At 39.6% G+C, this 16,020-nt stretch overlaps 1 protein-coding gene across 1 annotated transcript in view; it reads right to left on the bottom strand.

Annotated features, from left to right (window-relative positions):
* The window catches only part of P2RX2 (purinergic receptor P2X 2), a 90,244-nt gene extending 79,885 nt beyond the window's left edge, over positions 1 to 10,359 (bottom strand). The window contains exons 1-6 of the mRNA XM_075853339.1: positions 10,217 to 10,359; positions 9,871 to 10,021; positions 9,077 to 9,148; positions 7,435 to 7,510; positions 7,179 to 7,275; positions 3,628 to 3,708 (exon numbers count right to left, since the gene is read on the bottom strand). Of these exons, the coding sequence (XP_075709454.1) occupies positions 3,628 to 3,708; positions 7,179 to 7,275; positions 7,435 to 7,510; positions 9,077 to 9,148; positions 9,871 to 10,021; positions 10,217 to 10,359 (620 nt within the window). The remainder of the gene's footprint in view (positions 1 to 3,627; positions 3,709 to 7,178; positions 7,276 to 7,434; positions 7,511 to 9,076; positions 9,149 to 9,870; positions 10,022 to 10,216) is intronic.
* Between the last annotated feature and the right edge of the window lie 5,661 nt (positions 10,360 to 16,020).

The raw sequence follows: 16,020 nt of genomic DNA, 5'->3' as shown, positions 1-16,020 counted from the left end.
TAAATGGAAATATAACCATTTTTTTTGCTGATCTACCTTACTACATTATGTGTCTAGTGGTGGCGTGCTTTACACCACTTTATCTGACACTGACGTAAGACTTGCATGCAACGGCTCGGCCATGGAAACCCATGCCATAAAGGCCCGGGCGCCCAGATTTTGTGCTGATATTAATGCTAGAGGAGGTTTGGAATTCTGCAGTTATTGAGTCAGGGGAGTGTTGGTGACTTTTATGCACTATTCAACTCGGCATTCGGTAACCCCGCTCTGTAATTTTGTGTGGTCTGCCATATTGTGGCTGAGTTGCTGTGGTTTTTAAACGCTTCCACTTTGCAAAAATATCACTCACAGTTTATTGTGGATTTCTTTCTCACCTCGTATTTTACCATAAGGGATATGTTGTTGCTACCATCTAACCGTGGTTTATCAATTCATTTGCCAAAGTGGCATAATTAGATTGTGACACTAGTGTATCGATATATCTCTGGCCCTGGCTCAGCAAATGCAGGGCCTCTCCCTACAGGTCCAAGCCCTGGCTCAGAAGGGCAACCAGCATGATGCTACCCTAGTAGTGCCCCCCACCTCACCTCTTGAACCCCACCTCAAGTTGCCTGACCGGTTCTCAGGGGACCGGAAGACTTTTTTCTCCTTTCGGGAGAGTTGTAGGCTCTATTTCCGTTTAAAGCCCCACTCCTCATGTTCTGAGAGCCAGCGAGTGGGTATAATTATGTCCCGGCTCCAGGACGGGCCCCAAGAATGGGCCTTCTCCTTGGCTCTTGACGCCCCTGAACTTTCCTCTGTTGATCTTTTTTTTTCCGCTCTCGGGCTCATATATGACGAGACTGACAAGACTGCCTTTGCCGAGAGTCAGCTGGTGACCTTACGTCAGGGTAAGAGACCCGTTGAGGAGTACTGTTCTGACTTTAGGAAGTGGTGTGTAGCTTCTCGGTGGAATGACCCTGCCTTGAGGTGCCAGTTTAGATTGGGTCTGTCGAACGCCCTGAAAGACCTGTTAGTTAGCTATCCCTCTTCTGACTCCCAACAGTTTCTTACATTGTAATAGCTATCATCCCCTAACTTTGAAGAAAGGAATTCCTATAGGTCAGTATCTACGAGCGAGGAGGAACTGTTCCAGTGATCTTGCCTTCCAAAAGGAATGTGACACCTTATATAGAAAATTCAGAGCACGGGGGTTACCCTAAAAAAGCTTACATGGGCTTATGACAGGGCCAGGGCGACAAGCAGAATGGATCTTCTAGCCAATCAGACTAAAAACTTGGGAGAAACCGGCACTAACATCAGATGCATTGGAACATACAATTTACCCTTTTATGTGCATCCAACTATTATATATATTTCATGCTAAACCTAAGTGCTGACATTGCATCAGTATTGGCACTGATCTGAAGCGTTTTCTAGCTGTTCAAGAACTAAGTCCACTGACATGCGCAGTGGCTTCTAATCGCATTTGCTTGTTTCTACAATTATCTATTAGCATCACGCAAGTGGGAAAGCAAGTCCCTGATTGACTGAAGTTTCAGCACTCCTGGTTGGAGCATATAAACGTCCATCGCTATTCTTAAGGGCTCGCAGAACGAGGACTAATTCGATTGGGTCTCTGTCTAAACCAGCCCGAGTTACGTCAGGAGAAAGGTTACAAATAGGAGACCTAGTCACATTCACCGCCATAAGCCCCATTTCCCCCGAGGACGCCACTACGGTGGTGAAACATGTCGGGGGGATGTTCGCTTTTTAAATTCAATGTGGCCTGATAATTGAAGTCCTCCGAAAGCGGACTATCTCACACAGGCAGTTCATTTGGTACCTGGGAAACAAGGGCTAATCTATTTGCATTTGGCAATTTGGTGTTTTTGTTATATCAAATCCACACAAATTATTACTTGTCACTAGTTTTTGTCACCCTAGCTCTGCCTCTATCTGCTCTTATGCCTACAATAAAAATGTCTGTAGATTAAATGCTTTGTGCCTATTTACAGATACCACATAGCACCTAAAGGCAAGAGGTTCGAATGAAAAAAATAGTGACCTTTGTTCTTGAGCGTAATAGCGATCATATAGCTGGAGAAAGTGCACATATTTGGTACCGTTATACATGGCAGAATGAGGGGGATCATTGTGTCATAAATTTGCCTAGTTAAACAGATTTACTACAGTGTGTGTGTCTAAAAAGTGTTGAAAGTTTTGTCTCAAAATTGGCGCAGTTTATTTAAAAATGTTCCAAAAAGTGAAATAGCTCACCGGGAAAGGGGTGAGGCTTAAAATGCATTAAAAAAAAACTGCCAGAAAATTCGGGCGCAAAATAAGCCAAATCAAAAGGGGTATAAGGTAGAGAAAAGTAACAAGTCATGCAAGATGTGGCAATATTATCATGCAGCATGCACCATAAATGTGATAAATCTGGCACATTTTGTCCCTGTCTGGTCTAAGTTCACGCTGTTTAACTATAAGAAAATATTCACAACTTTGGCCATTGTTTTAATTTAACATAAAACATTTAAAAAAATATTTAAAAATAATAAAATGTTTGGCCAAAGTATAAAATTGAAAAATAAAATTCACCCCCTAGTTCACACAGAGCTTTTTGCAGGCATATTTTGACCTGCCTGCGCTTTTTTGCTCCTGTTTTCGCTGCGTTTTTAACCCGCAGTCACTGAGGACCATGTGCAAAAGACGCCGCAAACAATGTTTGGAAACGAGCGCCGTGGATTTTTTTTGCCTCCTTTTGAATTCAATGGGTGGCAGAGGTGGAACCGTGACAAGAAAGGACATGCCACTTTTTTTCCCTGCGAGCGGCTAAAAACCTCTGCCTCCCATTAAAATTAATGAGGCAGCGATTTTGGCTGTTTTTTTGGCGCTGATTCTGATGCGGTTTCCGCATCAAAATCAGTGTAAAAAAACTCAGTATGAACTGGGCCTTAGAATGTGGCATTCCAAAAAATGACATTTTGCTGTGGACATTCAGGAATTGGAAGGCCTTGGTCTTGAAAGGGTTAATATGTACGTCCAACAATCAAGTTTCCAGCTAAATAACTGTAATACAATAACATAGCTTTCTTTTAAGAATATCTGATCAACCAATATATAGTCTTCTATCATTGTCATAGAAATCGTACAATTTTATCATCAATTTAGTGATTTAATTCTACAATTTCAAATAGTATCCATCCTGGACTCCAGCAGATTCCTGCTATATATATCCTGTGCACCCTGCACTAGAGGAACGGTGCTGCTTTTACTTTGCTTTTTATATATATATATATATATATATATATATATATATATATATATATATATATATATTAGCTTACAAGTTTCAAAATGATCTTTATAAATATTCCCCATCTTTTATACCACCTCTCTTTTATTGTACAGTAAAAAGCTATTTGTTTATGATGCATAGATAAGGGGATTTAGCACTAAGTAAACACTAAACGTATTGTCTAAAGCTTAGCAGCAAAATAATTTATATATAAGAGCATACATTAAGAGCATTGGAATCACCTCACTGAGCAATCTAAGTAGTCTACTTCATTTGGACACACTTTTTGGAAAAGATTTTTGTACAGCAGGAGGTGAGCTAGAGAACAATCGATTAAATAATCTTACTTGGAGAATCCAAACTGAGGGAAATGGATGTTGTTCTTGATGAGGATGGTGAAACTTGGGACAAACTCATCTAATGACTCACTAGAAACAAAGAGACAATGATCAAAACTAAAGAGAAAGAAGATGTTTTATTATGGTGGCGGGAAGGGGGAAGTAGAGCTAAATGACAAGTAAAAACCCTGAACATATGGTATGTTTCCTGGATATTTGTAAAATGTCTGAGCTCTCCTCGGGGGAAATTAAGTATTGTATTTCCTGGCCCTGTGCAATTTATCTCAAGACGTATCTACTAAACCACAATGGGAGGGGGGGGGGGGATTTATAAGATCTAGAGAAACCATAAAAAAATGGTGGGGTCACCCATGTGCATGCAATGAAGTCTGCTTCTTAAGATGGAGCTTGTGGCTCCAGTACAAAATCCATACTTCACCTAACCACCTACCACTTTAAAGGGGTATTCCCCAAATCAACAATTATCAACTACCACAGTATAGGTGGTAATTGTTTGAACGATGGGGGCCCTACCGCTGGGACACCAATCGCGAGAACGGGGGTCCTGAACCCCTGTTCCTCCTCACTACACCCCCACAGTGAAAAGGAGCTCTAATGGCGCAGAGGTCAAGCATGTGTGCTACTGCTCAATTCAATGTCTATGGGAGTGAGTCTATGGGACTAGTCAAGCACTGTACTGGGCTGAATGGAGCCACAGCGTACATGCTTGACTGCCACTCCATTTAATGTCCTTCTCAGTGAAGTCGAGCAGTAAGGAGAAACAGGTGGTTTGGGACCTTGCAATCAGTGGGGTTCTCAGCGGTGGAAATACCCCTTTAATGACACCAGTCCTCCCATACAATCAATTTGCTAATATATTCTTTAGAGTGACCCCAAGTTTGAGCTTCATTTGAAGAATTCATTTAAAAGCAACATAATTTGTACCCATTGAAGAGATAATATGGAAGGTGAAGAGTTTTGGGTTTGTATGGAGCCCAGCTAAAGAATATATTAAGTCCCTAATAAAATGTTAATATAAGAGAAATCTAACTTCAGACAATTTAGATGATATTGGGAGCTCTCCTTGTCCTCAAAGTTTAACTTATCTTAACAGTGCTGATCTTTTCCCGGCTATCCACTATAAGCCTGGATTCACACATTTCAGATTTGTTTTGGATTTTGTTGCGGATTTGACGCAGATCTCACCCTTTTCCACTGAAAAGGGTAAAATCTGTAATGAAAATTTGTGACAAATTCGCAACGTGTAAACTCAGCCTTAGCGTGCAGTTGAATCCTGAACTAGATGTGACAATATGCTAACTGAGCATAAGACACTTGGGAGACTGCATAGGAAATACTCCAACTGACACTACCATGGCTACGGATATTCGTGGTCACTAATTCAGAAAGTCATTAACAATTGAAGAGGAGGCCTCAGAACATGCAGAAGGGAGGATATGAGGGGAAAATGCAGAGGGCAGGCTATTTTATAAAAAATGTTACAAATAAGATTTGTATTGACTTTTTCCAAAAACATGACAAACATTGAGGGCCTCAACATGAGGCACACATAGAATATAATGATATAAAACAATAAAATGCAGGCTGCATACTGTACAGGTTTGTAGACAATCAATAAGTAAAGATTTAGCATGAGATATATACACAAATAGCTAATACAATGTATTACATTATAACAGAAGTTATGTAATCATGTAAGGGCTACTGGCACACACATCAACAGTCAATATAAAAAATTAAGATAGAGATCTTAAGGCACATAGTCTAGGGAGGTGAGGAAACAGCTGGGATTCTGGTATCAAGTCCATTCTGATGGGACACGCTCCAGAGATGCCAGTTCCATTTGGAAGGAAAAAGTCAATTTGGTTCAGTAATTCCACCATTTGTAAGGGAGCATTACATTTCCCCTTACAGGTGATCATAAGCCTTGCGGTTAGAAAAATATGCGAGAATACAGAGCGGTCACGTGGAGGGATTTGTTCCAAGCCTAAAAAGCATAAGGCTAGGCCAGGTTTCCGTGGAGTGTGAACTTTCAAAACACGATCAGCAAGTTGGAAGGCATCCATCCAAAAGGGATGAACCACTGGGCACTCCCACCAAACATGTAGGTATCCCTCATACAGCATCCTCTCCAACATAGATCAGAGGCAGTAGGTGACATTTTATTTAGTCTAACTCCAATGAGGTACCATCGCAATGCAATTTTATGGGACTCCCAGTGTATGGAACATTTAGACACCCTCTGTACCCAATTCAGGGCCTTAAACCACCATTGAATAGGAAAATCCAACCCCAGTTCAAAGTCCCATTTAGTCATATAAGACGGTTTAGATTTAGATGTATACATGGTAAATATATTATAGAATAAGGACATGCCTTTAGCCTTGGGGAAATGATTGGTGTAATACTGTAGGGCCTGACAGCCTGATGAGCTAGAAGCGGGCTTGAAATATCCATTCAGCAGAATGGATACATAGGTACTTATAAAAAAAACTGTGTTAGGAATACCATACTTAGAGGATAAATCTTGAAAGGAGCGTAAGACATCACTGTGGAAGAGACATGCAAGATCCTTTATACCAGCATTCTCCGGGGAGTCAATATTGATATTATCAACCATTGAATATAAGTACATAAGTGGCAATCTCCCCAAGGATCCACATTCACTAAGGGGGGGGGTAGCGAAGAAGATATCTCCACGCATTCAATGAGGCTGAGATACTCAGTAGGAATACTTTTGGGGATAGCATAATGAAGATAGACCGTACACCACTCTATTTCTGTCCATTTTTTGTCACTCGTAGTGGGCCACCAAAATTTAAGTTGGTTCAACGTGATGGATATGTAATATTTATACACATCAGAGACCCCCATATCGCCAGACCTACATGACCTAACCATAGTGGATATACGAACCCTAAGATGCTTATACCCCCATATAAAGAACAGTAACATTATCTGCAATTTAAAAATATAAGAAGAGGGAAGGGGATGGTCCCTGTACGAAAGGTATATAATATAATTGGTAGGATCATCATCTTAATTATCGCTATTATACCCGTACAAGACAGGAAAGGTTTAGAGAATTTCTCAAGTAAACTGGAAATCCTAGGTATCAGGGAAGAATAATTATGATGAACTAGTAAAGAACTAGGATAAGTGAGATTAGTATTTAAATATTGTATGTGGTAAGGCATTTTATTTTTATTAGTTTACAGAAAACATTAGGCCATGCATTCCAATGAAAACCTGTTGTAAAACCTGCTGTCTGTTGACAGAGCTGCAGGGCAACCCCAGGATATATAAAATTCTATTTTAATATTAGATTATTAATATTCTAATACTAACATTATATTAGGATATTGCCTTGTATGTACAGAAAGTCCTAAGGTTTTGAAGCAATTGTAAATGTTTATGAATCTATTTAGTCATAATCCAAGTCTGATTATGAGATTTATTGTGTTTGGGATAGTGTGTACAAAACAAATGATATTTTGTTCATTGTTTGATATGTGTGTATTTTATTATATGTTACTGACCTGGTCACAGTTTCATCTTCCAGTGGACACCATGCAAGGATCTCACAAGTTTTAAGTGATCCACGAGTAGAATTGACACATCGCCCAGTCTGAACTCCTACAGAAGGTGAGAAGAAGTTAGCAATGAGTTCACTATATACATTTGCAGGCTGTAACTACAGTATGTCTATATTGGCCACGAGTACAAGTGATGATGCGCGATATATGTCAATCATTGTTTAAACCAAAGATTGTAGTAGAGTATTAAGTGACTTACCGTGACCAAGTACATGCATCTCTCCAGCTTTACAGTCATCAGATGAGACGCAGCGAGCGTCGATTATGCCCTTGCTCTGAAAAAATAAATAAAAGTCAGAACAGCAATTTTGCCCAATTCGAGTTTTGATGATTTGTGTATTGCTGTGCTAAAAGTCGGGCTTAGGATGCATTGGACGAGATGGGTCACCAGGTTTTAAACTCACTTTTGCTGAATTTAATAGAATAATTAGTAAATCTGCCCATTGTAGTCTATGGACTGCCAGATTCTGAATTGAAGAATCAAGAAAAATGACTCAACCATCCTAGTCAAAATCGGTCAACAAAATAAGTTGTAGTTATTATAAACTTTGAATTCTGTTGTGAAGGCCTCAGTCACACTTGCACATGCTATTTTTATGGTATAACTAATGCATTTTGCACATCAGTTACACATTTAATTACTTTGTAATGTAAAATATACTAGTACTGGCTAGTCATTCTTCAGTCTTAAAAAAAAATCCTAGGATAACCATTCCAGTTATTAAACATTATGATCTTGGGATGATATGCATAGCTAATGCATAAAATATAATGGTTTTCTGAAGTGGTGAAATAGTGGTGTGTGCCAGTTTACTTCAAGTGTGAACGTAGCCCTAGTTATAGATAACAGATATGATTCTATCATGACATAGCTAAAAGTTTTAGGTATTGTCTCACCACAAACAATCCCTTTAATATGGGAGTCCAACTCCAGAGACCACTGCTAGAGACTGCAGCCAGTCAGACATTTCCCCTGCAGCGCCTGCAGCAGGAGAAATGTAGTATTACATCGCAGCCATTCAGATGAATTCAATTGTAATACAGTACATGGAGGCCAAGTACGCAGTGTGAATTGCTGATTGTTAGCAGCACTCAGCCTAGCTCATAGAGGGGGTCCTGAATGTCCATAGGGCATATTTAGGGTATATTTACAGGGCTTGTCCTGATGCCACAACCCCTTTAATTATTCAGTATACTAATGAAAACTGACAACATTACGTCATTTGGGCACATTTATAAAAAAAAAACCTGTGATTTTGATGATCGTTTTCTATTTTTGTAAATTGCACAATTTTTTTTATCAGAGGTGCATCATATTCATAGTATTGTGATGCAACACACATGTATTTGGCACACGTATAAATATAAGTATATATTGGCGTACACCTGTCAAAAACATTTATTGAAGTGTAAAAAAAATAGCAATGAAATAAAGGGCACCGGTAACATGTAAAGTTATAAAAGAAAAGTGTTTCAGCATGTATGACTCCTATATGTCAAAATTTCCTTCCTACATAACAGAGCAAAATACACCAAATATTATAGTATATGGTGCATTATTAATGAAATGGCACAAAAATTTTATGAAATGCTTGATCTGCCGCTAAAAGGTTAGTTTTTTTTTTATAGCAAATGTTGGACAAGGTCAGCAAATGCTGTACCAACAAACAGAAAACCTTAGGCCAAGAAGACAACATGCAAAAATGGTAGCCAAATACTACAGATCTACTCAAAAAAATGTTTGCACCAATTTTTATAAATGGGCTCCTTTATGTAATTTTTGAATTTCTTTTGTGAGCTACAAAAATACCTGTATTCACCATAGTCAGCAGAGTTCTCACCTCAGGGCAGGTTCCCAGGGTCTGGAGTTTGGTGTTTTCTGTCCTGGTTATGATGGTGAAAATGCTGCCACCCTGACACAGAAGAAAGTGATTGATAAGTTTTTATCGCTTCTTATTTTTGCTCTATCTTAACCTCACAATTAAACTATGCTACCACCCAGCCATTCATGTTCATTATTTTTCCAACACTCCGCATTTAATGGTATTATTAATACCCTTCTTCCTCCACATTTCAGACAACTCTCTCCATTTCCTCCCTTCCCAACTCAATTGAGAATTGGCCATTTCATCTTTTTTTATCACTACGATAGCAGAATAATTCTTTATTTGACTTCCACATCTCTCACTTCTAGAAACAACATTGATAAGATGTATTCTCTTATGTCTGGCCATGTCAATGTAACACTTTTTCACAAACGTTACTTAGCTCAACGAAGCAATTTGCATTTACAGAACATTATTGATTCCTTTGTCTTCAGCGACTCTTTGTTCATGGATTGTTACCTGTACCATGTAGGTTACATATAAATCATCTGTCCATAGTACAATATTTCCTCACTGGCTTTTGTTAAATGAATTATATAAAATGCCTGTATTCATCAATCGAGTATGATACTGTATTTCCAGTCTCATCACTCACACTCATTCTTCTTTACTTTTGTTCGCACATAGCTATAGTTATTCTTTTTCCTTTGTAGCTGATGGTTGGATAATAGAAACATACCTGACTTATCTCAATATAACCTTAATCCATCCCAAGACATGTTTCTCAATACTATCCTGCCACAGCTTACCTCTGGAGGCTTCACATACTCAGCAACATCCCAGATCTTCCTAATTCCTCTAGGAGCTTTGGACATAGAGACCCCTTTGACTTTAGTGATGACTGCGCTCTCTGGACCGGTCTCCCGAGCCTGATATCCTTTCTGTACCACAAACACATACCTGACAATAAAGAAGAAATAATCAAACATCTGGATGAAGAGATCCTGATACTATAAAAATATATATAATATAAAAATATAAATCTATAAATATCACACTATATCCTCCATTTACAACAAATAATTCATTTTACTTTCTTTTAGATTGTAATGTTCACTAATGCTTTCTCATAGCCTCTCTTGGATGTACACTCACCAAGCAAAGTACACAATGATCAAAAGCTGCAATAGTCTGTATATGGTCCCAAGGTGACGATTCTTCACCACAATTACTTTGGGGGTCTCGTACTCCCATAGTTGCCCGATCCAAGCCAGGGAGCGGGTTCGGCAGCCAGTCATTGGCCAATGTCCTGTCCACGGGCACAAATTGGCACGTGGTCCCAATTCTCCTGTTTCTTAGCTTTATTGCCAGAATCTTTAAAGTACACTGGGATAAAAGAAAATACAGCATCCAGGTCTGCAGGACTGGGGCTTGTGCATTGTCCCCTTGCTTCTGCTTACAATATATGTAAAGTAATTAGTGCAGATTTAGTGGAGTGAGGGGAGGATAGAGTCAGAAAGCAGAGGGGTTGAAGGAGTCAATCCGAGCAGTGTTTATACATTGGTTCCCTCTAATGGTAAATTTAGAGAATACATTCTGTTTCTAGACCGCTTCTTTCATAACTAAAGTCAAACTTTTTTTTTAATTATTATTACAATCATCTACAAGGCTTAAGCAAACCTACATCTCAGATGTGTGCTATTGGTGGTCAGCAATCACAAATTGTTGTTAAGTAACCCATGTGTGGGCAGTAATTTCAGGGCCTGGAAGGAGTTTGTTGTTTGCAAAACAGCCGTCTCCTGTCATGTTGAAACTGAATCTATAATACCACATGTTTTGAAGATTTGTGAAAAAAGAAAAGCTGCTTTTAGAAAATTTAGTGAGTGTTGTGACCTTTTTCTGCATTGTGTTGTTCCTCTGTTATTCCTCCTAGAAATATATGAATAAATTGACAACTAGGTGTTAACATTCCCCCTGAGTGGGTGCAAAACAGTCAGAGACTGTGAGTACTGATTAAACAGTGTCATACTGTGTAGGGACACCCACCGCCCCCACTGCTTACACCTAGTTTTCAATTTATTCATTAATTTGTAGGTGGAATAACAGAGGAACAATACAATGCAGATTTTTAGTAAAATAATTGCTCTTTTATGGGTAAGTGTTTGCTGAAGTTGACATGTCAGGAAAGCTGATAGGTCCTCTTTAAAACATAGAAAAGTATGTGGAGAAGCAAAGGTTTCAGATATATTCCCCACCCAGGGGAAAACACACGATTTTTAAAGTGGGTTTCCAAATGCATAATTTTTAAACCAATTATTTTTGCCACGCTTCTGCTACCCTCTGGTTTTTACGCTAGGAATATCTGTCTGCACTTATCCATCAGCCTAGGCTTTTATATTACAAGCTCTAATAGTAGATAGTGCTACAGTGCCCATGTAGATAGTACCAGGGTCACAAACTGCCCCTTGTAGATAGTGCCACACACAGCACATGTTGATAGTGCCACACACTGCCAATGCAGATAGTGTCACACATTGCCCCTTGTAGATAGTGACACACACACAGCCTATGTAAATTGTGCCACACATTGCCCATGTAGGTAGTGCCATAGTGCCACACAATGCCCATGTAGATAGTGCCACAGTGCCCCTGTAGATAGCGCCATGCACTGCCCGAGTAGAGCGTGCCACACTGGGCCCATGTATATAGTGCCATAGTGCCACAGACTGCCCCCATAGATAGTGCCACAGTGCCCGTGTAGATAATGCCACATATGTAGATAGTGCCACACTCACCTGTCCCCGTTACCACGACATCCACAGTGATGCAAGCCTGGTCTTTTCTGACCAGACCTGCTCCATTGGAACAATGCCGGTGGCGCGATGGCCTCATCGCACTGCCTGCATCACGTGAAAAACTCATGTTTCCCTTGCCTCCCCAGCGCTGTCAATTGTATCTGCATCCAACTAAGGCCTTATTCAGACAAACGTTGAATACGTCCGTGTGACGGCCGTTAAAATAACGTCCGTCACACGGACCTATGCAATTCAATGGGGCCATTCAGACATGCACTGTTTTTCACGCAGCGTGTTTCCGTTGCGTGAAACTCACTGCATGTCCTATTCTTGTGCATTTTTGCGAATCACGCACCCATTGAAGTCAATGGGTGTGTGAAAATAAGGACTGCACATCCTTGTGCTGTCCATGATTCACGCACAAGTTCGTAAGAGATGAAGAGAAAAAAAAATGTAAATAAAGAAATGTTTACATAAACAGACATCAACAACTGATGCCACATGGAACTGCAACGCATGACAAACGTGTCCTTTTTTTTGCGGACGCAAAACAGACATGTTCGTGTGAATCTAGCCTAAGTGTGAGGGCCTCTAGGGCCTGATCACGGGTGGTTTATGGGCAACTGGCAACCCCCCCTGCGTGCGCCCCTGCCTCTCTAACTTCATCTATTATAATGGTGTTTCCAAAACCATCCTAGTTATAACCTCAAGACAATCTGATATTTGACAGCTAGTGATGCAGATTATGTCCCTGAATTGTTTCAAATAGTAGTGATCTCAGCAAACCCTCACAATAAGAACTTCCACCATCTATTCCTTACTGTTGTGCCCATGAGGCTCAATCAGTTGTGTTATATCTGTCGGGATCGGGCATCTGAAGTTGTTTATCTGAAACTCTGGATAACAATGAGGTCCTATTCCCTATTGCATGCGTCCTCTTGGACACGATGACATGTTATCCACATAGAAGACACATCCAACGGAATTTAATAAACAACTATCATGGAATTCCACAATCGGCTGCTTGTAACGTGTTGTCAGTATAGACAAATTATCATCATATCCAGGAGGAAGCAGGCAACTGTGGTTCAGCAGTGCTAGAATAAACAAAAATCCATATTGAACATATTGAAAACTTTTTTGTTTTCTCATTTTCAAGCCATTCATCTTAATTTTTCTGAGCCAGAAAAATATATTTGCTCTGCCTTTTTCATAATATTGTGTTTCCACAAAATGATGTTGGTGGGAGATGATAAGAAAGCTGCTTCAATTTCTGAAGATATTTAATGGAGATTCTTGGATTAGGTATCAAGTTGAATCATGCTGAGACTAATATATTTACCACCCAGGAGCAGTTCTGTTATATGTAATTATTGTTATCAAGTTAATACCATTGTAATCTGATATAACAATTACATGCTATCATTATTCCTAACAATGTATTATTGATCCTTTTAAATCTGATTTTACACACATACGTAGCTTCGAAAATTACGCAGAGTGTGCTCATTCATCTGCTTGTATATCTGTCTTTTATGTATAATTAAGTTACTGTTACAAAATTTATAATTTAATAGTACATGACGTAGCACCATCCAAAGGTTAGTAATGGAACTGCACTCAATGAACAATAACCTTGGATTCCATATCTAATGCTAGAATAATGTTTGCATTGATAGTGTCTGACAGCTAGAGAAGGTGATATGCGGGTGTAGATCTTATTAAAGAGGGAGATAATGGAAATTCTCTGTTACGTGATTAACCATAAAGACCAACTGTCTTTTTCTTTAAAAAAAGAAAACTCCAGCAATTCTTTTTGTTTTGTGGAATTGTTTTTAGAACATGCAGTATAAATACCATGTTAATTTTAGTCTATGGTTTGTTACACTTACGGCGATATTTCCTTTCTTTTTTGTCCCGCTAGGGGACTTGAACCTGCGTTCATATCTATAATGCATTACAACAAGACTGTATTGCAATATATTATACCTGTCAGTGTTACACTGACTAGCAGGCCTAATAGGCGCAAGGGCAGCATATACACAGGGGCACAGGTGGGATGCCCGATGTAGCACCCACTCCCTCTGTCAAACTGCTTAAGTGATGTCGGATCTAAGCGGTTAAACAGCTAGGATCAGTTATCTCCGATCCTGACAGTTGCAAAAAGATGTCAGCTGTATACAGCTGATACTGGCTAGGCATGGGCAGACACTTCTTCTATTTCCACACCATCAACATACTGTATAAAGTACTATACCTAGATGGAGGACACCAAACAGCTCCCTAGAAGATTCGTTGAAAATAGCCCTTCAATAGTGAATGTATGGGCTCTATAGGGAACCGGGCCACAGGCCCATAAATGAACATGGTTGTAACGGTGAACCTGCTAAATATGCAACAAAACCTATAAATTGGAGTCTGACACACGAAGGATAAATGAATAAAACAATGTACGTTTATTAAGTCAATTAAAATAAACAAATGTATAACAACATAGAGATGATTACCACATGGACAATGGACAACCAGAACTTTAAGTAACTTTAAGTATAAATGGCGGCACTATGTAGATAGGCTAGAGCACAACTGTAACAGATAACATTGGTGATTGAGAAATAATGTGCAAGCAGCCTACTGTAATGCATGCAGTGATGATGAGTGCACTATATGATGTCTCTGTATAATAAATCTGGGACAACAGCCCATAGATAGTACAGGTGAGTAACTACAACTATATGCACATCATATGTCGCATGCCCAAATATTAGCAGAGCTAATGATTTTAAGACAACAGATGGCAGTAAAACATTTATAATCAGAGACTATATCTCTTGTAGCACTACACACGTTGTATACTATGCCTTATGCGGCTGCCCAAAAATTTATGTGGGCTTAACATCTCGACAGTTGAGGATACGCACTAGGGAGCACGTCAGGGATATCATTGGAGCTAAGAAAATCAGTGACCTAAGACAACTAAAAACATTGCCTAGACATTTTAAAGAATGTCATGGTTGCAGCTCCAGATCCCTTATGATTCGTGGTATTGATCGTATACATTGTGGCATCAGAGGGGGCGATTTGAAGAAGGTTCTGGCCCAAAGAGAGTGTATGTGGATTGTGAAGCTGGGTTCTATGGTGCCAAATGGCCTTAATGAACAACTGAATTTTGCATCCTTTCTATAAATTTCCTCTTAGTATCCTACCACCTTCTGTTCTTGCTTTTAATTTATTTTTAACATGTCTCTTTTACTGTGTCACTTAGGTACTTATTTCGTCTGACAGCCTTTATTAGATGCGAATTTCAAACCTAGAGCCGGATCCCGGTCGAAGCATTGATGGAGAGGAAATATTTGTTGTGTATAATGTCACTAATCTCTTCTTATGCTCTACGATGTACTGATAATAGTCCCCTTCTCTTAGGGCATGTTTCTACTTTTTATGATAGCGTATTTTTCACCATTTTATGTATTGAGATAATGTATTTCTCACCTTCTTTTTTTATCTATTTCTCTAGTTGGCCCCATGTGTACAATTTATTATTGGAAACATTCGGCCTCACTCACTAATTATAAATGCTTGTTGTTCACTTACCCTGTACAATTATGGGGTATCAATATGATGTAGTTTTATTTGTGAATCTTATCTTGTCACATTGTGCATAAAATTTGTGTTCACATGTTCATAACTGAGCCAGCGGTAATCTTTGTATACCCACATATTCAAGACACTCTATCTCTTCTGTGAAGGGAGTACAATGTGTCTTTTTTCTTTTTTCTTTGTTCACGATTATTTATGCATTCACTCCTATTCGTGTAACGCATACACTCCCTGTTTCTCATAGAATTGTAAATTGACACAACACATATGATATCCACTCAGAACACAAAACTGACCTATAGGATTCTCTTACCTTTCCGTCGTGTCCCTTGTCCAATGAGAAGCGCGTCACTCCCGTTCGTCACCGCTGTGCCGATGCCCCGTTCCCGCCCTTGTAGCGCACTGCGCATGTCCGGGGTCCCTGTACGCGTCGGGGACCCTGGATATGCGCTACGGCGCTGGGGCCTGGAAGTGGGGCATGCCTCACATCCGGTTGTCGGCGGGAGATATGCGCTGCACTCTCCTTGGATCAGGTGATATCGCATACACCTGTTCCCTACAGTA

The sequence above is a fragment of the Rhinoderma darwinii genome, chromosome 1, assembly GCF_050947455.1.
Source record: "Rhinoderma darwinii isolate aRhiDar2 chromosome 1, aRhiDar2.hap1, whole genome shotgun sequence".
Lineage (NCBI taxonomy): Eukaryota > Metazoa > Chordata > Amphibia > Anura > Rhinodermatidae > Rhinoderma > Rhinoderma darwinii.
The sequence above is the reverse complement of the archived record's forward strand: the minus strand, read 5'-3'. Positions and strand labels throughout refer to the sequence as shown.